This window comes from Callospermophilus lateralis, chromosome 13 (assembly GCF_048772815.1).
Source record: "Callospermophilus lateralis isolate mCalLat2 chromosome 13, mCalLat2.hap1, whole genome shotgun sequence".
Classification (NCBI taxonomy): Eukaryota; Metazoa; Chordata; class Mammalia; order Rodentia; family Sciuridae; genus Callospermophilus; species Callospermophilus lateralis.
In genome coordinates this window covers 104,837,101-104,860,778 of record NC_135317.1, presented here as the reverse complement: position 1 = coordinate 104,860,778, position 23,678 = coordinate 104,837,101, and the positions used below count along the sequence as shown (strand labels likewise).

The 23,678-nt window shown below is 45.3% G+C and overlaps 1 protein-coding gene across 1 annotated transcript in view; it reads left to right on the top strand.

Annotated features, from left to right (window-relative positions):
- Positions 1-23,678, top strand: part of Mroh9 (maestro heat like repeat family member 9) — a 138,502-nt gene that overhangs the window by 100,410 nt on the left and 14,414 nt on the right. Inside the window, exons 8-12 of the mRNA XM_077105069.1 lie at positions 4,470-4,605; positions 16,007-16,014; positions 18,768-18,917; positions 21,146-21,300; positions 22,821-22,986. Coding sequence (XP_076961184.1) covers positions 4,470-4,605; positions 16,007-16,014; positions 18,768-18,917; positions 21,146-21,300; positions 22,821-22,986 — 615 coding nt within the window. The remainder of the gene's footprint in view (positions 1-4,469; positions 4,606-16,006; positions 16,015-18,767; positions 18,918-21,145; positions 21,301-22,820; positions 22,987-23,678) is intronic.

Sequence of the window (23,678 nt, the reverse complement as noted above, 5' to 3'; positions counted from 1 at the left end):
CTTTCTTTCTTTCTTCTTTTTTCCCCCAAATCTTCTGTGGTTTGACAGCGTGACCCCAGGGCAGCGAGGTACAGAGGTGGTCAAGACTCCCATCAGGGCTCTGACCTCAGCAGTGGGCTAATCCATTTGCTGGATTCGCCTGTGGGTAGCTGAATGCACTGGTAACTGCAGGCAGTGGGGGACCCTGGGGGCAAGGCCCGTGGACTGTGTCTGTCCCTGCCTCCGCCCCCAACTCTCCTTTCCAGGAGAGAAGCTTCCCTCTGCCCCACCATTCCAACATCGCCTCTGGCCCAGAGAAATGGAGTCGACTGACCTGGATGAAAACCTCTGAAACTGTGAATCCCATAATTTTTTTCTCCTCTAAGATGTTCTCATCAGGTATCTTAGTCACAGTGATGAAGAACTGACTAACACAAAAACCATCATTAAGTTCTCTGATAGAAGAATCATGCATTTTGTTTACTGCAGGAGGACCCAGCCTACACTCCCAACCACCCGCTGGCAAGCCTTGCTACAGACAAAACCCCACCAAGAGGCACTTTGTCCTCAAATATGAAGAGACATCAAAATTTGCCAGACATTTGAGAAAACCCTTCAATTAAAAGATCTGCAAAGGCAAATAAAGAGGGAAAAAAAATGACTATCAAAAGGAGATAATTCAAGACACAGATGAGAATTTATTTTCAAAAAGAGTGGAGAAGGCACATGTATATGCCAAAAGGAAATATAACTAACCCGAGCGTGAACTATGCATTGAGCATCATTATTTAGTCACAAGACCATATTATCGATTTTCAATTTTTAAGATCACTCGAAGACCAAGCACTAAAATCCTTAAAGGAATTACTGATCACAATATGAATGTTATAAACACAGCAACACAAAAATGAAAGTGCAGAGAACAGGGAAAGTTTCTTCAACAAGTTCAACACCAAATTACCACGTGGCCAAGCAGTCCTGCTAGGCACAACCCCCACCCCAAAAACGTAAAACAGATGTTCAAACAAAAACTTGTCCATAAGTGTTTACTGCAGCAAAATTCAAATTTCCAAGAACGGAAACAACCCAAATGCCCATCGACAGACAGATGGACCAACCAAACCTGACGTCGTCATACAAAGGCACGTTACCCCGTCGAGTGCGGGTGTGATACACTTCCCCATGGCCAAAGCGTGAACACCTCATACTAAGTAAAAGATGCCGACCCAAGAGAAAGCTGTGTGTTATATGATCCCCTGTGTGTGTACTAGGCAACAGGCGAACCCTGAGGGACACCGGCTGCCGGGCCAGGAGGGGGACCATCAGTCACTGCTTCATGGCAGAGGGCTTCTACCTGAGGCGATGGAAAGTTCTGGAATGAGGTAATGGCAAGGGTTGCACAGCATTAGCAGGGTACTTACTGCCAACTAAATTATTTACTTTAAAATGGCCCAAATGGCAAATTTCATATCATGTAATATAATAAAAAAATGCAAAAAAAAAAAAAAATCACAGGTTTCAAGAGTAGGAAACTAGAAACGACAGAGGGAAGTTAAAGAGAAGCACACTCCCAACCACTGACCCCTAAGTCAGAGAACCAGGGAGATGTCTCTATTTCACGAAACAAGAACTAAAAGGTAAAACTCTAAAGTAGAAAAACTGACAATCGTAACAGACAATAGTGGTTAATCTGCTCTGTTAAGAGGAGCGGGTCGAAGTGGAGGGTGTGACTGAGCTGAATCCTCATTTATCATAGCAGAAACAGGTAGGCCAAACCCCAAACTGGGGCTAGAAACAGAAGTGAAGCCGGCTCTTTGGAGGCACGGGGCGACTTCCAGAGGGACACGGGAGCGCTGGAGGGTTCTCATCTCATGCACTTGAAGAATGAAGTATGCAGATGATGGAGAGTGAGAATGTCGTAACAGATTTATTGGAAGAAAGCTCCAACCGCTTGTGAGAGTCCCAAAGAGGGTCTCTGTCCAAGGGTTTCTATACTGTTTGGGTTGTTTTAGTTTCTTTGTTTTTTGATACCAGGCATTGAAACGGGACACTTACTCACTGAGCCACACCCCCAGCCATGTGATATTTTATGTAGAGACCAGGTCTTGCTAAGTTGCTTGGAGCCTCATTAAGTTGCTGAGGTTTTTGAACTCGAGATCCTCCTGCCTCAGCCTCCTGAGCTGCTGGGATTCCAGGCGTGTGCCCACCACACAAGCCTTACATACTGTTTTGATGAGGAAGTGACCCTTCACTGGAGAGTCCCCTAGATTGTTCTCTTTCTCTGACTCAGTTGAAAGTTTACAGTTTTAATTTCTTATTCCCATAATGGGATGGTTAATGTGTGTGTCAACCTGACTGTGTCCTGTAATTGTTCCTTAAAACAAAAGAATTGTTTGGGTTCAAAACAGCTCCTTGGAGCAGGCTAACATTAGGGTAGTCAAGGAAACCTGGGGTAAGGACAGATGTGGGGGCATCCAGGCAGCCCAAACCAAATACAAATAACAAGCTCTAGCCCAGGGTTTTAATCTGGGCTGGTGGGACCCCCATTTTCTGAGGTCCCCATTTCTGTCTACTCCTGCCTCAGAAGCAGTTATGATACTCAGAAGAGACTGCCTCTGAAATCTGGGACTTAGAACAATGGTTATTGTTATGCTGAAGAACTGGAGAGGCCAGGCCTGCAAGGAATCCAGCAAGCAAGGGCCAGAAACCTCAGCGGGAGGGCCTGGAGTTAGGGAGGGCAGCTGCTTTTCTCCAGGCCTGCTCTTGGTAGCACTTGGATAGATCATCTATAAAATCAGGGCCATCCTGTACGAAAGTTCCCGGAGCCTGATGCAGGAGGAGAGGTGACTGATGGGCACACTTTGGAAGGGACCACGCAGGGTTTAAATCAGTGCACCTGCCTCACTGCTGCCCTGGCCTACTCCAGCCATGCCCCACTAGCCATCCAGACACGGCCACACCAACCCTGCTAGACCTGCACCTCAATAGATCTTGTCTAGGAAACAGAAGGAAACCACTAACCACCCCCTTTACAAAGCACCTGCTCATAATGGTACATGCACAAGCTCATGAGAAGGGAAATCAGAGACGTCAGAGGCAAAACCTGAATGCAGTCAGTCCTGGGGTCGATCCCCCCAAGGGTCCCCAGCTTCAGTGGTGTAGCCAGCAAATCAGGGACTCCATCACCCTTCCCACCGCCCACCCCTGCCTCGACCCCAAATGCAGAGATGGTGGAGGCCCTTAAGATCCTGCCCTCAAATGGAAGAGGAGACACCTGGAAGGCTCCACAGGAGGAAGGACTCCAGGGAACAGGAGCATTTCTCCGCTGCCCTGACTGGAGCAGCTCCTGCCTTCTGCTTGCACATTCTTCTAAGTTACTTGCTTCCTAAAAGGGGACAATCCCAGGCCAGTCTTACACAGTGTGAGTGGAAAGAGCCTGCAGACGACTCCCGCAGGGGAAGACGCACTACCCTCCTGTCACCCGCGGAGACCAGCACCCTCAGAATCCCAGTCCAGCCATGACCATGGCCATGACCCAGCAGTTCTTCCTCAGGAGTGTGCATGTGTGTGGGTGTGTGGGGGGTGTGGTAGGGTGTGTGTGGGGGGTGGGGGGGTGGGGGGTGAGTTCAGGGAAAATGCATGAGAAAAGGTAAATGGGAAAAGGTGGAAGGAGGAGGAAGTGGGTCTTGGGACCTCTCTAGAGGGTTCACTTGATCTTTTACCATCAGCTCTTGCTCCAGGCACCAAAGCACCTGTGGTTAATGTAACCACTTGCCCTGGAGACAAGAGCACCTGCAGGCCACCCCAAGTCTGCTAAGCCTGCCTGCGGGCAGAGTCCCTGATTGTTTAAACACACACACACGACTGGTAAAGGATACCCGCACCTTCACAAATGCACCCTCTAACGTCTGCACTCCTCTCTCCGATGGCGTTGTGTCTGGCCAGAAGATTCGGCCGAGCCTGTGTGACAAGGAGCTTGTCAGGGCAAAGCATGAACTAACGTTCATGGCAACAGCTTTGAAGAAAGTTTGAGTTTTTAAAACATGCCTTTCTCTGGGAAGAATCCGAGCAATTCCAAGAGGAATAACATCACACTTCCCCAGTGACTCTGAGTCATCTAAAGCATTTCACACTGGAAAAGGGAGCTTCCAAGATTTGGATGACCACATCCTCCTGCTCCCAACTGTCCCAGGGATCTGCTCCCTGCCAGCTGCTCCCTAGTCATGGAGTAGAAGCTAACCTCAGTTGAGCACTCTTGTCCAGCACTTTCCCAGGGTCTTTCGGTCATGAACGTCCCCCTCTGTGCTCATGTAACTAACACAGGATGGTGTTTTTTTGTCTTCCTTTCACAGCAACAGAGGATTTGAGGACAGATTTTTAAAACTCTGAGGCTTATCCTTGAAACCCGTTCTGTAAATGAGAGTCTTGGATGCAGACATTCAGTGTTGACTCGGCATAACCAACGATTTTCTCCCTCCCTTCTCCATTAGACGAGCGTGGACGCCCCGTGTCTGGGTGTCCTGGCTGCAGAGCTGTCTCTCCTGTGTTGTCATGCTGAAAATGACATCGTGAACCAGGCCTCCATAGGACTGCACCACCTGCTCTGCATTGCCAAGTGGCAGAACGGTAAGAAGGGCTCATGCCTCCTGCTGAAGTTATTAAGAATTGGCCCCTAATAATTCTGGGGAGTCCCAGGAAGATGGAATGTCTGGGAATTTCTACATCCCATCTCTAGATCTATAGCTTTACTTTCTAAAATGTGATTTTAAAAAATCTTCCTGGCATTGTCAAGAAATTCTAGTGTGGTATAGTTGGTTCTTCAACATCTGTAAAGTACGGTGCTTAGGGAAGTGTCGGGTGTTGATGTGGATAGGAAGGCCACATGGAGGCAGGGCTGGGTGGGAAGGAGAGAGGTTCCTAGTGGACTTGAAAAATAAAGGCCTATTTTCTTTCCCTCTAGTGGGTCATCAGCTAGAATTCCTAGAAGACTCTTCCTTCCTTGGTGGGGAAAACTCAGCCCAAGACTAAGATAAATGCTGCATTGGTTGGCCTAACACAGTGTAAATGCCAGACTGGAAAATACCAAATTATTTCCAAGCAAACTAACTATAACTCAGAACAAAGCATTAAAATATTTTTAGAATCTTCTGCTCCATCAGGGATGTAATGACAGAGGATAAATTTACCCTCAGATAAGAAGCAACATATATATGACATGACAATTAAATATACATACACATATATGTATTTACATGTATGTATATATATATATATTTGTTGTTTCTATAAATATAAGCATATGTTATTATATATATATATTAACACTGCAAAAAGACTAGTGAGCTTGTTAACATAGTAATTATCAAAAATGAAAAGAATGAAAAAAATGAGCAGAGCTTCAGTGAGCTGTGAGACTTTTATACTAAACCTAACACATGTCTAATCTGAGTCCCTAAATATGAAAAAGTGAGAAAAATAATTAAAGAATAATAGAAATTTTCCAAATTTGGTAAAAGCTACATACTCATAGATCCAAATAGCTCAATATAGCTTCAGAAAGGTGAAGAAGAAGACAGCATCAAGGTACACGATAATTAAATTGCTTACAACAAATGATAAACAGGAAATCTGAGAAGAAACCAGAGAAAAAAGACACATCACATGCCACAGATTTCTCACTAGAAACAATGTAAGCCATAGGCAGTGAAGCAACATCATAAAGAACAGAAACAAAAGCTATCAGTCTAGAATCCCATAGCCAGCAAAAATATTGTCCAAAATTCAAAGTGGAAATTAAGATTTTAGATATACAAGTGGATAGAATGCATTGTGATAGAATGCAGATCTGCACCTCAAGAAATGTTAAAGGAAGCCTTCAAGAAAAAAAATGATACCAGATACAATTTTAGATCTAACTGAAGGAACAAAATGAATGGGAAATTGCAGCTATGTAAATAAATATTTAAAATATCTTTGTTATTTAAGTTTCTTTGATAATCAAGTGTTGAATACAAAAATCAACTGTTGGACACACAAAAAATAAAAATGTATGACAACATTAGCACAAGACTTGAAGGGGAAAAACTTTTGAATACAGTTTTAAGTTTCCTGTATGCACAAAGTCATGAAATATCACACAAGTAAACTGTGATATGGTGAAAATGTGTTGTATAAACCCTAAAGCAACTTCTAACATAACAAAGACTTAAATAATGAACCAAAAATGGAAATAAAATGGGATTATAAGAAATACTTAATCCAAAAGAAGGCAAAGGGGGATATAGAAAAAGAACAGATAAGAAAAATACAAATAAATAGTTAAGGGAATAATTTAACCACATTACAATAAATGTAAATGTTCTAAATATCCCAAATGAAAAGACAGAGATTGTCAGATTGGATAAAAAGCAAGACTCAAATTAGTGCTGCCTACAAGAAACCCACTTTAAACATTAAGGCACAAATAAGTTAAAAGTTAAAGTTGGAAAATTACACAACTTGCTTTCTCTAATCAAAAGAAAACAGGATTGCAGCTATGAATCAGAACAAAGGACGCTTCTAGAGAAAATGAGAGTCATTTAATAATGATTAAGGGGTAATTAAGTAGACATAACAATCTGAAACACTTACATACCTAAAAGCAAAAATACATTATTCTAAGAAATCAAGATGGAAATAAAAGAATTGTAAAGAAATATTCAATTGCAGTTAGAGAATTCAATACCCAACTCTCAACAATTTATAATCACACAAAAAAATCAATAAGGATCAACATTTATAGAACACTTCACCAATCATAAAAATACAAACATTTTTAGTGTTTTTGTTAAACAGAACATTTTCCAAAATAGAAGGAGTATAAAAAGAGAAATTCACAGGATGACTTGCCTGAGAAAGGAGAAGAATCCTCACGTCAATGATCTCAGATTCTACCTTGGAGAAAGAGGAGCAAACACAACCACAGAAAGCAGCAGAAGGGAAAGGATGAAGATGAGATTAAAATTCCCATAATGGAAAGCAGAAATTGACCAAGAAAGATCATCAAATAATGAAACCAGTAGCAGATTCTTTGAGAAGAACATGGAGACCAAAAGGGAGAAGACACAAGGGAACAATGTTAGGGATAACAGAAATGACATTGCTAGAGAGTCTCTGGATATTAAAAGAATCACAGGGGACATTATAAACAACTTCATGCCAGTACATTTGACAATTTAGCAAAAACAGAAAAATCAACTTAAAGTTACAAACCATGAAAGCTACTTGTGGGGATCACTGAATGCCCCTATGTCTATCAACAAAGCTCAATTCGTAGTTAAGCCTTTTTGCAAAGAAAACGTCAGACCCACAAAGAAAACTCCAGACAGAAATTATCTTGTAAAAGTTTAAGAAAGAAATCATGCCATTTCTATACACATTCTATACAAATTCTTCCTGAAATGTGAAAATAAGAGAATACTTCCAGCTCTTTCTCTGATGCCAGCATAATTCTGATAACAAAACCAAAGATAGTCAGGAGAAAAAAAAAAACTAACAGATGCCCCTCGTGTACATAGATGCAAAAAATTCCCAAGTTTAGCAAATCAAATACAATAATACATAAAAGAAAACCATCATGACTATGTGGAATTTATCCCAGGAGTGCACTCAGCTTCGCATTTGAAATCAATCAATGCAATATTCCACATAAACAAAGGAAAAAAATAAAACCATGTCATCATTTTAGTTGACAAAGAGCATTTGATGAAGTCTATCATCCATTCCTTATTTTTTTTTAAAAAAAGTGATTAAGAATAAAGTAGAACTCTCTTCACCTAATACAGCGTGTCTGTGAAAATCCTAAAACCACATCATACCCAGGAGGGCAACCCTGAAGGAACTCCATGAAAGCTTTGGGACAAGACGGGGATGTGCACTGTGGCAACTTGTATTTACCATGGTGCTGTGAGGTGGCCCGTACACCCTGATCTGATCACTACATGTTACACACCTCTCCAGAGGTGTTACAGTGCATCCCCAAAATGTGTCAATTAAAATATGTTAATATATGAAAATGACAATTTTAAAATGTAATTTATAATGTATGATTGAGCCAGATGTAAAAACTGTAAGAAATCTTTGGTTTTTGGGTTAGGTCAAGACTTTTTATATACAATACAAAAAAATGATGAATCAATGAAAAAAATGACAAATTAAGCATTTCCGCTCTTTGACAGGCACTCTTAGTCACTAAGCCACAGACAGGGAGAAGATCCTTGAAAATTACATACCAGATACAAGAGTCATATCCAGAACTCACAAAGAACTCTCAAAACTCAGTGAGAAAAAAAGACAAACAATCTGAAAACATATAATAGATTTGAATGGTCATTTTGTCAAAGAAGCACATCAAATGATGTTCAATACAGAGTCGTTAAAGAAACAAAACTCAAAACCATTACTACACACCCAATGGGATATCTAAAGCTGAAATGATGGGAGGGAGCCATGGGTTCATGCAACAACATGGGTGAATTTCAATCATTTTGCCGAGTAAAAGGAATCCATCAAAAAGGGTAGACTCCCATCATTATGTACAACTATAATACACTAATAAAAATGTGGAAAAAAGGGTAGGGACTATATGACTTCACTTATAAAAAATTAGGAAATGCAAACTTAACTGAAGGCACATGGCAGAAGTTAGATGAGTGGTTGCTTTGGAATCTGGAGAAAGGTAGGGAAGCAGGTGTGAGATGATGGGAAATACATGCAGAAACCTGGAGGCAACAGATATGCTCATTTCTCGACTATAGAAATGGGTTTGTGGGGGTACGCATGTGCAAAAACTTACAAAGTTGTGCACTTTAAATAGTATATGTCAATTAAGCTCCATAAAGTTATTTATGGAGTGAAATCCTTAAAAACACATCTTCCTGGAAGTAAGGACATCTATATCTGAACCTCCCCTTGAGAGCCTGGCTTTCCTGGGGCACCACTCCTCAGACCTTTTCAAAGTACCTCCAAGTTAGTTAACTCTCTGATCAGCAAACCCTGCAACTTAGAAATAGCTTCTTCCAGTCACTGAACATCACATTTGATGGCCTAAATGCATCTGATATCTGGTCAATCTCTAAAAATTATTTATGTCCTTCATTTTTTACATAGCTTATTGTAAATACTTTATACATTCTGGGTCAGTGACATTATAATATTTTATGTGCCATAGCTATAGAAGACTAGCTCTATAGAACTGGGGAGGAAAAGAAAATTGGAAAGAGCAATATCATCAAAGTTGTGACCTTTAAATAGCATATGTCAATATATGATCAATATATCATAGTTTATGATCAAGTAGAAACTTTAAACTCTTTTCCTTAATACAACAGACCTTGAAAAAAATTCACCTATAAATTATAACGTACTTGGAAGTTATTGCCACCTAACTGCCGTTCCTCAAGTGGAAATCCAACCCAAGACCTTACAACGAGACAAACTTAAGATTGCTCAGGTACCATCATCCCATTTAGATACATGATATACAGAGCACTTGGTTTCCTGACTTTTATTCCTATCAAGAAGAATTAAGTCTATTATTCTCAAGTATAGCACTTTGTAGCATTTTCTAATAACAAATATTTATTTGATAAATATTTTAATGGTTATAAATGCAAATAAGATGAATGTTTCCTAGTTATACTGTTTTTTATTTGGCTAAAAAATAGCTGGGTACAGACTGGGCTATCAAATGGACAGACACTTGGAGCCAGTCACTCAGAAAAACTCCAGGGGTGGCCCTTCAGGCTAGCTGGTCTTCTGGGGAAGAAGGGCCTAGAGTTCCTAAAACTAGAGACATAAGCAGTTTCTACTCCCCTGGCTGAAGTTCCTCCTCCCCTGGTTGGAATTGTGGGAGGCTGAAGATAAGCTGAAGCAATGCATCTAACATGACATAGTAAATACATTACAAAGACAGCTTAAATACGCATATACAGGATGGCACATCTTTCCAAAATCAAGGGGTTTTCCTACTCACCAACCCACAACTATTGCAAGCCTGGTTGACCATGAAGTTGGTCACTTTCATGAAGAAACAAGGCATCTGTGTAGGTTTGTCACCAAACCATTCTCATCCACCCTGCCATCCCCCTGGTGCCCTAGAGTTAAAACCCTAACTCCATGATTGGGCTAGTGAGGCTGGGACTGGGAGCTTCCTCGGAGCCTCTTGCAAATGGCTTATGAGAGTTGCTATCACAACGTCCACCCTGGAGTCCTCTCTTTTCTGTATTTAATGTCTACCAGGTTTGGAATTCCTTGGTTGGGGTACCCTGGGTCCTTGTGTGTGTGACCAATTTTTCAGTTCCCAGTTGAGACCAAAGCAAGTTCGGTGCAGGAGCAGTAGGTAGGGACTTTCCAAAGAAGGTGGATTAGGTGAGTTTGGAGCATTCAAGGTTGGAACAAGAAGACCAGTAGGTGGGTCCATAGAATCCAAAGTTGTAGCAAGGAGACTGAGAGGACCACAGTCAAAGTCCAAAGATCGCAAATAGAAGCATCACACAGCCAGGTGTGAGCTCAAGACACTGAAGCCAAACACCATTAAAATGGGAGGATTGCATTGAAAACATAAAGGCTGTTCACAGACGAAGGCTCCCTCCTTTTATATAGTAACAGTTTGTAAAAGAGGACACTGTCTTATAAAGAAAAAAAAACTCATGGAATTTGTGGAAAGGAAATAATTCAAAACAGTTCATCTGTTTACAAGAGGTTTTTGGCAAAAGCCTGTGCTCTGAAGTATACGTCCAGCATGGATAAATAAATGACAAGTGGTGGGATGTCAAGTCCCCAGCATATCTTGCAACTGTTACAACAGGTAGTGAAAGAACAAACAAGGCTTGTCCTTGGAGCAAATGCCCGTTTATTGAGGAACAGCTCTGCATATTTATAGAGCCAGGGGTGGTTTGACAGTTGGCATGGGGTGCTTTTTGATTGGAGGGTAAGGATCAGGTGAACCAACAGGGCTAGTCCGATTGGTGGGTAAGGATCATGTGAGCCTAGCAGGGCTCACCATTGGACGGCAGGATCATGTGAGCCTAGCAGGGCTCACGATTGGACGGCTCTTTTTGGGGGATGGGGAAGTTAGTCTTTGGAGCCGGGGTGACTCCCAACATTCCTCCCTCTTTGTTATTAAATGAGAGTGGGCATCGACTCATTCTGGCTGCTTCCTGCTGAAATGGAGCTGTGTGGGAAAAAGAGAGGAGGGAAGTAAAGAGCCCCCATATCAGGCCAGAGAAGACCCGTATAACTTCAGGAACCAGATCAACAAATGTTCCTTGCCACCACAGATCTATGATGATGTTAGTCCATTCGGCATAGGTCTGGACTGGAGGTATCATCGGTAGCCAGGAGTTGGTAATTCCTGAGGAGAGGCTGGTAAAAGCTTGATTAGAAATTTTTTACCCACCTGAGTCTGAATGAACTTTATGATAAAGGGAAGGAACAGGCACAGGGAGTTTTTATAGCCCAAATCTAATGGGGTCTCTGGGTCTGCAAGCTGTCTTGTTGGCACAAAGGGGGTTAAGTGTTCAGCCTTGAGCGGGGGCTTGGGCGTTTGGGCTTGAAGCAAACAGGTGATATAGAACCAGACAGAGGGTTTGAGAAGCCAGGTTATTCTGCAGCTAACTTTGTTTGGCATGACCTGCAGACCAGCCTGATCTGCACCTAACACCCTCAATTCCACTCTTTATTCTTAGTCCAATCTAGCTCTCTCCCCTCTCTATTAAGGCTGCTCTTCAAACTTTCTCCTAACTGGGTGTACCAGCTGCTTCTCTCTTTGCCTTTCTCGAAGGCAGCCAAGGGAGGACAATGGCTCATTGTTACCATATTTCCCTTTGAAAGCAGTCAGCTCTCTCCAGGTTTTATTTAAAACACCTCAAAACTTTAAATACTGATACTTGAAATTCTTACGAAACTGGGAGGGTAAATAAAACACACATGTTCCTCCTTAGGCCCAGAAGGCAACTGTTAAGTACTCTCTTATGATCATACTTATTCAGGGGTCACCATGCTCTGGACACCTAAGTGCTTTGTCAGAAGGATAACACACAACGGTCCCACTACCGGCCAGATCCAAGCAAGTAAGGGGGGGGATCTGAAAGGAAGAAAAGGGGGTCTGGCTGGAGGGGGCCCTTAGGGTCACTTGCCTTGAATCTCCAGACATAGGGTGAAGAGAGGACCCAAGAGAGGCCAGAAATGAGGGGGAGCATTGACAAGAGTACTTAATGACAGGTGACGATGGTTGGCTCTTCTGATGAAGGTGTAGGAGTGCCGGGCTTAAGCCTGGAAATGTGAATCCACGGGGTAAGCTGGTTATTAGGTAGTTTGAGTTTGGCCGCCAAGGGAGTGCACATAATCACCTGAGCAGGACCCTCCCATTTGGTTTTAGAAGGGGCTTTTCCCCCCGTGGGCAATAGTAAACAGTTGACCAGGTGTTAGGGAAGTAGGGTTTTGAGAGAGACTGGGGTCAGGAAGGAGCCAGTCTTGATAGCACCAGAGTTCAGAGCGTAGATGGAAGAGGAGGGGCAGGGCATAGGTTTCGGAGATGGGTAGGGGTTCTGTAGGCAGTCCGTGAGGAACGAGGGGACGGCCATACATTACTTCGAAAGGTGAGAGATTAGAAGCCTTCTTTGGCAAGGCCCTAATGCACAATAAAGCCAAGGGGAGCACCTTTACCCAGTTCAGGTTTAATTCCAGGTGAGCTTGGTGAGGGTCTCTTTAAGGGACCGATTGGTCCTTTCAACCTTTCCAGAAGCCTGGGGGCGGTAAGGGCAATGGAAATTCCAAGGGAGTGATAGCGCATGAGCCAGTTCCTGAGTTATCTGTGAGGTGAATTCTGGGCCATTGTCTGATTGGATAGAAGTGGGCATCCCAAAATGGGGGATTATGTGAGTAAGCAATAGATCAACTACTGTAGAGGCCTGTTTATTGGAAGTGGGAAAGGCTTCAACCCATCCCGAAAAAGTATCTACCAATACAAGAAGATATTTTATGTTTTTTACTCAGGGCATGTTGGTGAAATCAATCTGCCAGTCTGCAGCTGGGCTATGACAGCAGGCCTGATGAGAAGGGAAAGGTTTAATGGAGTATTGGTATTGGTTCTCTGGCATATCTGATAAGCGGAAGTGATCTGTTGTAGGAGGGTCTTATCACGTGGGGAAAGGGTGAAAAAGGAGTGAAGGAAAGTAGTAAGACTCTGTGGACTGGAATGGAATAAAGATGGGCCTTGGAATTTCCCATAGCAGTAAGGGAGGAGTCAGTTTGGTGGGCCTTGCAATGGATTATTCCCAGTTGGGAAGGCAGCCTGGAGGCTTGTAGTAGGCCAGAAGTAAGTGTGGAATTAATGACTGCCGTCCCTCTGGTGGTCACTATCCCCTTTCTTTCCAAATGGCTGCGTGGGAGATCAGGATATGGAAGACGTATTATATAGGGAGAGGGTTTTTCCCTCTGCTAGCTCACATGCCCTTGTGGCAGCTATGAGTTCAGCTTGTTGGTTGGTGGTATTGGGTGGGAGAGGTTTTGCCTCTATGATGGATGAGAGGGAAGCGACAGCATACCCCGCCACTTTAACCCCTTAGTGTATAAAGGAGCTACCATCTGAGAACCAGATGAGGTCCGAAGAGGGCAGGGGTCTCCAGAAATTGTGGCAGGGCAGGGTAAAATCGTCTCTAATACCTCCAGGCATTTGTGGATGGGATCTTGTGAGGGAGAAGATGGGAGGAGGGAGACAGGGTTTAATGGAGAGCAGGGCTGAAAAGACATGGAGGGATTTTCAAAGAGAGACAAGGAGGGATAGAACCCTGGAAGGAGGAAGTGACTGTAGCCCGTTTTAAGTGAGAAAATCCTTTAATGGTGGGAAGATGAGATGGTTAGCAGGGAGCCAAAGGTAAGCTTGTGTGCTTCTTTCTGGAGGTCATGGGCCGCTGCTAGGGCTCTGAGGCATGGAGCCAGCCCTGACGGTGGGGTCGAACTGTTTGGATAGGTAGGTCACTGGTACAAATGTGGGGCCATATTCCTGATACAGAATGCCCAGACTTTGTCCCTGTTTTTACATAGAGGGTGAAGTATCGGGAGAGGTCGGGGAGATGCAGGGCAGGTGCCCAGATGAGGGCCTTTTTAAAGGGCTTCCCTCCCGCTGAGAGTAGGGGTTCATTCTGGGGGCCCTTGGCCAGATTATATAGCGGCCTGGTGAGGAGGGAGAAATTCAAAAGTAATCCAGGCCCTGAAGTACCCAGCCAAACCCAAGAAGGAGAGTCATCTTTGGTCTTTGGTGTAGGTATAGACACAATTTCCCTTGAAAAAGAGAGAACCCTAGATACATGCTGTTTGGGCCTTTTGTGGAGAGGCCCGATTTCCCTTTAAGGCCAAGAAATTAAGAAGGAGAACTCTGTCATCTGTTGAGCGCCCTTTGGATGGGCTAGAAGAATTTGTTTGCAAGAGGTGCAGAGAGCAGGATTGGATCGAAGCAAGAAGAAAGCCTGGAAGAGATTCCTTAGAATGGAGGGATCCAGGGACCCAAAAAGGGGCCATCTGCTTTGGTTGTCTAAGGGATAAGTGGGCCAGGCCTGTGTGCTATATTTGATCCAAAAGGCATTGTAGGGGAGAGTCGACTGGCAGAGAGGACAATTACCCATGTAAGGAGGAGGGAAGAGGACGCAGAGAAGGAGGAAACTGATTTATTGGCAAAAGGGGCGTCCCCGCTAGAGCCAAAAAATCAGGAGTGCCTAAGTGGCAGGTTCGAGCTGCAGAGATTGGTCGTCACTGTATCCTGACAGTTGAAGCTCTTGTCCTGGACGAAGCCGGAGCCATGGGAGACCTTGGCCAAGGTCTTTCGGGACTCCTCCTGGAGAGGCCGGATATTCACAGGGCCAGAAAGAAGGGAGAGGAAGGGGTGGGTAAGCATCTCTCTATCAGCTGAGTCTTAAGGTTAGAGGACTAGGACTTTCGAATCTGCCCAAGGAAGGAGTCCCTAAAGGCTGTGGTGGGGTGCTTTCCTCCCCGCAGGTGGGCAAAGAGATTTGCCAGATGATAATCAATAAATTGCAAGAGGGTGGATTCGGGGCACTGGGGGTGAAAAGATCGGAGGTCGGAGGCCAAGGTTTGTCCAAAGAGGTGTGGACTATCTCGAAATCCCTGAGGAAGGACAGTCCAGGTTAAAGGCAAAAAGATATCCTTTAAATCTATGACCAAGAAGTGGGTGGCAGTGTGGAGGATCTGAGACAGCAGGGTGTATGGGTTGGGAACCAAAGGATGTATGTTGTAGGCCCAGAAGAACTTTATGGGCCTAATGGAAGTGTTGATGAGTCATAGGTAGGACCCATTGGGGTTTTTTACCGTAGTATGGGAGTAAGGGGAATGAGCAGGACAGAGGTGCCCCTTGCTAAGAAGGTCCTGAATAATCAGGAAATGGTGGAGGGGGTGTGGGTATCCCATACAATCTGGTCACCAGGTTAGTATGGTATTTCATGTCAGCCTCACAAGTGGAGCAGAATGGCCAGTTTTCTGCCAAAAGGGCCAGAAAAGATGAACCGGCCAATTCTGGGGCCTAACTGATGCCAGGAGCCCGTATGTTGATTGTTGTATTGAATTTAGAGAGAAGATCTCGGCTGAGCAAAGGAACTTGACATTGGGGCATAACTAGGAACGTCTGAGAGGTTGGGAAGTTGTCTACGGAACAGAGTAATAGGGGAGTCTTTCTTGGATAGATGGTCTTTCCTCCTACCCCAACAATAGGAGAGGTGGACGGCACTGTTTGCCCCCAGAATTCTGTCAGGACTGAGAAGGTAGCTCTGGTGTCAAGGAGAAAGTCAACCTTGCACCTATCCACCTGAATCTGCACCTTGGGTTTCTATCTATTGATTGTTATGGCCAGGGACAAGGACCCAAGGCACCGTCAATTGATTGCCATGCCCAGAAGGTCGGAGGGTTCCCTGGCCATAGGCCTCCTACGAGATCTAGGACAGTCAGAGCCCCCAATGACCTTATTGTTGACATTTAGGGCATGGGGTATGCGGAGTGCGTGGTGCGGGGCATACCCTGGCCCAATGTCCCTCCTTGCCACACTTGAAGCAGGCACCCAGGGGGGTTTTTGGTGATGGGCGGCAACCCAAGGAAGCATCCTGCAGGACCTGGGCGAGCATCTGAAATTTCTCAGTCAGGAGGATGGCAGGGCCTTGTTTGAGCTTTTTTAGTTTGGCCCAGATGTTGGGGTAGTTCTGCAAGAGGAAATATGTCATAAGGATATGACGGCCATCTGGGGTTTTGGGAGTTTGATCTGGGGCAGCAAGTAGCCCCGGAGGGTGACTGGGATTAACTCAGTTAGTTTCATCCCCATGGGCTCTAGCAAGTTCCCAGACTCTGGTACGTTCCTCAAGAAGGAGAGTATTAGCCAATAACATATAAGTGATGCTATAAGCCTGGAGGGCCCTTTTGAAACTCTCTTCTGTGGTGAATGAGCCCAACCTTTGCTCAAGTTACATGGGGTCATTCATAGAAAACAAGACATGTACCTGGATAATGCCCTCAGGTCCAGCAACCTCTCTTAAAGGGACCATGATTTGTGGGACTAGGGGCGGGACCTAGTTTGAGGGGAACTAAAGGTGTCAGCCGAGTCAGGGGGAGCACCTGAGAGGGTGGACGGAGCAGATGAGGGAGGTCGTTAGGGAGGGGGTTCATCTGCCAGATAGGTAGGGGTGAGAATGAAGAAGAGAAAAAGCCTCAACATAGGGGATCTCCTTCCACTTTTTTGAGCACTCACAGAAGTTAAACAGATCTCTGAGAATTGAAGGGTCTAGGGATCCTCCTGGGGGCCATTGACTTTGATTGTCTAATTGATAGTAAGGCCAATCGTGTGTGCAGAATTTAATAAGGGGGAGTCTGCAGGGAGGGAAGAAGAGGCCCCCATAGGTCAGGAGAGGGACAAGGGTGGTTGAGAGAGAGAGAGAGAGAGAGAGAGAGAGAGAGAGAAAGAGGAGTGCCTGTTCTTCCACCCCTCAGGACCTCCCGCTCATGAAACCAGGCTCCAGAGAGTCCACTGTGACCGTAAAGGTTGTGGTGGGGTGCATTCTCTCCTCCAGATTGGGCGTCAGAGGTTTTCCGGACGATCACGGTCAAAGCCCCTGTGTAGCCCGTCTGAAGTTGGATACCCCATAGGGGAACTCACCTACTGAAGATCTGGTATTGTAAACAGCACTCAAAAAGAGTGGACCAGGATGGCAAGCCTTGAGAGAGCGGGTCCTCAAGCAGCGAGGCATTCTCCCTCCTGGGTTTCGGCACCAATGAAAGAACAAACAAGGCTTGTCGTCAGAGCAAATGCCTGTTTTTTGAGGAACAGCTCTGAATGTTTATAGAGCCAGGGGTGGTTTGACAGTTTGCATGGGGTGCTTTTTGATTGGAGGGTAAGGATCAGGTGAGGCAGCAGGGCTAGTCTGATTGGTGGGTAAGGATCAGGTGAGCCAGCAGGGCTCCCCATTGGATGGCAGTATCATGTGAGCCAGCAGGGCTCACCATTGGATGACAGGATCATGTGAGCCAGCAGAGCTCACCATTGGACGGCAGGATCATGTGAGCCTAGCAGGGCTCACCATTGGACGGCTCTTCTTGGGGGATGGGGAAGTTAGTCTTTGGAGCCGGGGCGACTCCCAACAGGAGCATCCAGGGCATTCAGCAAGGGGGTGCGATAGCAAGAGAAGGTCTGTAGACGTGGGGTGACACTGTGGCTCTGTGTTGATCTCATCTGATGAAGTTAATGCCATCCTCTGATGTGTCTACCTTCATACCCGGATCTTCACCTCACAGAAACATCCAACTTTAGTTCTAAGTTGCACTGAGAAACTCCCACAACATTCAGATAGATACTAGATTAAAATTTTTGAGTAAATAAATATTCAAAAGAGAATATTTCTCCTCCTGATGTTTTATTTATTTATTTTTTAATTCAGCGTCTCACATTCAATTTGGCTTTCTTCAAGTAAGGCCAACTGTTTCCAGTATTGGGTTGGGTTTGCGGAGCCTTGGTTGCTCTCTTCTGGTTTCCATCCCTCTCCAGGATCCCACCCTTCACCCCTGCCCACTGGAAGCAGGGCTGGTTGTCATCCAGTCTCACTCAGATCTCAGTCCTTTTCCATTGAAAAAGGAGATCACCCATCCCTGTGGACGATACAGAAAAGCTTTACTGGTGGGACAGGGTACCTTCTGAACTTGGAAGAATGTGATTTTTCTCATGTAAAGGACAAGGAGAAAAGGGTTCATTCATCTTTCCTTGGTCCATAATCATACAATTGTATTCTAATTTTTCAGTCCCTGGATATTCCTCTGACGTTAGAAGAGGGTTGTTGGCGTAGTCGTTCTTTGACCTCAGTGGTGGGCCGACAGACCCCCTCTCTCTTCCTAGTTGTTGATGTCCACATTTGAGTCACCTTGACTTCTTGCCCACCTCCTCCTGCATCTGCTCACTGTACCTGTTTCTGACCTGAGCAAACTCATTTCCAAAGCTAAAGATGTCCACAACACCTGGACAGCAGAATTGTTTTAAAATCAGAACACAAAACCGAACAAAATTACCCTTGGATTATAGTCGTCTTTATACTGACACTATTAGAAAATATAACTTCTGTTAGTTTTTAATAAAGGAAGAGCCCACAGAGGCCCATGAAAGTCTCGAGGCCCTGCCTGGCCCTGGAGCTTCCCCCAGTGTCTGAGTTCAGCATTTTCCTGTGTTGCTATGAGGTCTGAGGTCACAACTCTCCTTCTGGTTGCAGAATGTAGGGAATACTTTACTGCCCTCCTTGCTGACTGACTTTGTGTGGACCCTCCTGATGAAACTGTCTGAAGCCAGTTTTGAAATTGCCTCTGAGGCAGCCTCTATCCTGAAGCTGACTCTGCAGTATCACTCCCAGAAGGTCATCATGGTAAGACTCAGCAGTGAGCAAAGGCGGGGAGGGCGTATTCTCTCAAGTCTACTTTTTGACTTTGCTCTAAATCTGTTTCTCTCAGTTTATAGTCCTTGCCATTTTTCATTCTGTCGCTTTACTAAAATGAGGCTTTTAAATGAAATATTTCACCATATAGAAAATTTTAGAGAACATGATGATGAATATCCACCCATCAATCATATTACATTATGATATTTTGCCACATTTGATTTTTTTTAAAGAAATCTTTCAATAACAGTAACAGTAGAGTTATAATTGAAATCTGCACAGCCTTTAAGGCAAGTTTTCAAGGACCCTCAGCTTGGCATAGTTTGTAGAGTCTAGGAAAAATGAAAGATGGACCCGTGTCCTCACCACATGGGAGTACAGTGTCATTATGTGTGTCAGCACCTGAGGATGGTCACCTTTCCTCTGAGGTCTCCCTCTCTCAAGTATTCATTATTTGTTGATGTTCGAATTTAATGTTTTTCTAAATAAAAAGAACAATTTTAGTTTTAAATAATTTTAAACTATTACATAAATTTTGCTATCCACATCTATATTGCAAACTGCCATTTACCAAAATAAAACAATTTATATTTTATAGCATATACCCACAAATACATTTCATTGTTACCAAATGAGTAAAAACACTACCCAAAACTAATTCAGCTGCTTTTATTTTACTTGTTGTCATTCACATATTCTAACATCCTCTCCTCTCCTTGCTGATAAGTAAAGAAAGATGGAAAGAATATATGGGTTTCTGCCTTAGTCTGCTTTGTGTAGCTATATCAGAATCCCTGAGGCTGGGTGATTTAAAACAAACAGAGATTCATTTCTTACAGTTTTGGAGCCTGGTAAGTCTCAGGTTGAGGATCCTGCATCTAGCAAGGGCCTCCTTGTGGCATCATCTCATGGTGGCAGGCAGAAGGGCAAGGGAAGATTGCAAGAGGGAGAGAGAGCAAGGGACTTTTTTTTCAAGGAGCTCCTACAATGACTACCCCACTCACTCTGCTCCACAGAGTTCTCCTCTAACAGGAGGAAAGAGCATCCAAGGGAGGCTAGATGAAGCCATTCCAAGTCCCTGGAGAGAAAGAACACCACCAGAAAGCCAGAAACAAACATCCTCTGTTACAGTAAACCACTAACCGCATAGAACGGAACAAAAATGGGGTTCTCTGACTTCATCACCCTTCCCCAGCTCCCACAGACAACTGGGCTACCAAGCCTAGGGGGTTAAAAATACACCCCCGCCCCAGGGGCACATAATGATGTGTGGCCTTCGGAGCTCTGCGTGGGTCTAACACATTGAGTGTTTCTCTGAGTTTGAAACAGATCATCTCCCCAGAGTTGAGCACCCAGGGCAGGGCCTGGCTTGTCCTAGGGCTGAGCCTCATCAGAGCAGGAGGAGGCCAAGCAGCAGCAGCTCTGGGCCTACAGTGAGGAGGTCCCTGGAGGAGACGAGGTGTAGGTCTCTGGTGCTCGGAGCACCCATGGTACGGGAGGGCTCTGCACTATGTGACACTTCATTGCTTTCAGACACATTCCAGGTCTAGCGGGGACTCTCCTGTTCAGGAGTGGGTAAAAAATGAGGAGAAGTAAAACAAACATGGAACCTGTGAACAGAGTTTGCGAGATTATGGCTCAGGGTTCACCACTCTGGCTGATTCCTCTCATCCCCCTTGGCGCCCTCAATATGCAGATTCAGTTCTTTAATTCTCAGAACAACTTTTGAGATAAATATGTCCATCATTATTCTACTCAATTGTTTTGACTTTCTTCTTTAAGATTATATATATTTTTTCCTATCATTAAGCTTGTATGCCTTATATAATGAAGTCTGGCCTCCCAAAACAAATTTTCTAAAAATGGGCATTTCTCCAATATTCATGAATGCCCAGCTTTTTAAAATCATCACCGCAGAGTAACACAAAAGAGTGAGACCCACTGTGGCGCCATCCTACAGGCTCACAGCGTGACTTGATCAACTTCGGCCCCGGCACCTCCCCTCCCCCTCCCCTGCCCATCCCCCTCTCCCTGCTGGTCCCCCTTCTACATAAGTGCACTGTGTGGTCACACACATCACACACACTTTCTGCTGGTGCGTATCTGTGTGTCCACTGCTGCTCTGGTGATTCTGAATTCTTCATGGAGCCATGCCTTGGTTGAAAGGTGGCCTTGCTGTGGGAGACTGGGGTCCATCTGAGGAATTTCTCTTCCAGGTGTCTAAGATTGTGAATTTTATTTATAAGAAGCTGTGTGAAGACCCCTCCCACAGCATGAAGCACTCTATGCTGCGGGTCACCACCTTGCTGACGCGCACTTCACCCAAGAAGGTCATCTTTCAACTCATGGACTACCCGGTGCCCGCTGATGAGTAAGGAGACCCCCACAGCCCCCCCCCGGCCCGCCCACCCCAATCCAGGTTTGTTCTCAGACTCCACGGTCAGAGGAACTTGGCTCAAATCTCCACCCGTCATGGTTAGGCCCAGTTTCTTATTTCTGAGGATATCTATTTTTACCTCCTGTTGGATGATTGTGAGACTTAGATAAGATCATGTCTATTAGTTGTGACCTTGTACGATGCCTGGCTCACAGTAGGCCCTCAAGAAATGTCGATTATCTGAGGCTTTCAATATATTCTATCACAGATCACACAGGAACAAACTTCTCAAAACGATAAAGGATCTTTTCTTCCCATTTATGAATTTACTCTTTTTTTTTTTGAGGGAAAAAAATCATAGAGTTGTTTTTTTTTTTTTTTAATGTTCTGAACAGAGTATATACTTTTTTTTTTTTCCTGACTGAGAGATTGCTGGTTTTTAGGAGGCTGAACCCACAGCATATCTCACTATCCATTACATTCCTGGAAAGAGCGCCGGGAGACTTGATGTCCCTCCCTTCAGGCGTGAGGCACCGCTGTGCACACAGTGTCATCGGTCCTCGAGCCTTTGAGAGGGAACAGATCCCCGAGGGCAAAACCTGCTGACAATTCCAGTGCAGATGACGAGCAGGGAGGCACAGGGAGCGGGCAGAGCCAGGCAAACCCGCCACATGGCCCAGGTCTTACGCCCTGGTGAGCAAGGACGGGTGGAAAAGGCTCAGACCTGGAGCCAAGCTAGAGAAGTTATGAGCAAGATGCAAGAAAACAAGACAGGCCTGCGACTGGCTGTCCACGGGGTTCTCAGTGTGAGCCCTGAGGGCAAGGGCCGCTCCACAGAGCTGGGTACATCCACGTAATCCAGGCCCCATAGTAGGAGCCAGGAAGACTGAGCTAGAGGCATCAGAACTCTGCATAGATCCGCAAGGTCTCGGGAATATATTGGCAAAAAGATAAGCAGCAGTTACTAAGATGAGCAAAGGTAGGAATAATCATGAACAGTGGCTGAGTCTGTAGGGAACGGAGCTCGGGCACTGGAGGGAAGAAGCCAGGGCTCTAGTCGCATCTGTGTCACCATTAAAATATGGGACATTTGGCCAAATGAGCTCAGGTTTTTATTTTTATTTGCTTAGTTAGTCATTTTATTTAGGGTTTTGAAGAATCGTCTACATTTTGATTTGCATTTGTATCCCCATGCCAGTCTTCAAATGTGCCACTCTTCCAGGACTAACGAGATCATGAGCTAGAGGAGCAGAGTTTGGGGTGCAGAGAACGGGGGGTTCTTGACATGAACTTGGCGGACATTTAAATAGCAGTAAGAAATGAACACACAGACATGCAGACTGTTTTTGTTTTTTAAGATCTTATTTCACTTCTTCCTCTGTTTTTGAGGATAACCACACGTGGGGTCACTGGAACGGGATGCCAGTCCACCTGGGGCTGGTCCCAGGCCGGCTTCCCGATTCCCGCCTCTGCCACACGGGCTTCCCCTAAGGCCGCGCCCTCTGTGTCCACAGCACTCTGATACTGATGTGGCAAGCGGCGGGTTCCGAGGGGAGTGTGGCCCCTCTTGTGCTGAAGACTATCCTTCTGATCCTGAAAGGAAAGCCCGGAGAGACGGAGGAGGACATGGAGGAAAAGAGGCGCTTCTCCCTGGACGCCACCAACATGATGCCTGTGGCGGTAAAGGACACGCGTGCCTCCTCCCAACCTTGTGTCCCTGGCGGGGAGATCCCAGCCTGCACGGGCTCAGTCACTCTTCCTGCACCCAGTCCCCCCTCGGGCACCCACTCTCCAACACCCTGTCAGACCTGGGAGCTGGCATTCTGCTGAGAACGGAGGCGAGGGACAAATAAGTGTGACACGTGTCAAAAGAAACTTACATTGGTGTGGGTGGGAAGGCACGGGTTAGGTCAGTGGGTCAGGGCAGGCCTCTCTGCTGAGGTGACATCTAGTCAGACACCTGAGTCTGGTGAGGGTGGTCTTGGCATGTGTCCAGGAGGAACAGAAGAGCAAATGTCCTGTGGTGACTGGCGCTCACCTGTGTTCAGAACGCCGGGAGGCCCAGGAACCTGGCTGAACTGAGCAAGGGCGCAGGTGTAGGTGGCAGAGGGGCAGCCTCCAGCTAAATCACATGGTCATCTAGACATGGGAAGGGCTAATTGCACCTGCGTCCAGTGCACGCACCCCCAACGACCCAAATCACTCTTTGGGGGAATAAATTCAGGTTTTACAGAAATATAACAGAGGAACATGGCGAGGTGCTGGGACATGAAGATCTGCTGTGCTGGCTTCCCAGGGGTCAGCACACCAAAAGACCCGGGCACCAGCTGGCCCACCTTTTACCTATGCCACTTCTCTGGATTGCTCAAGCA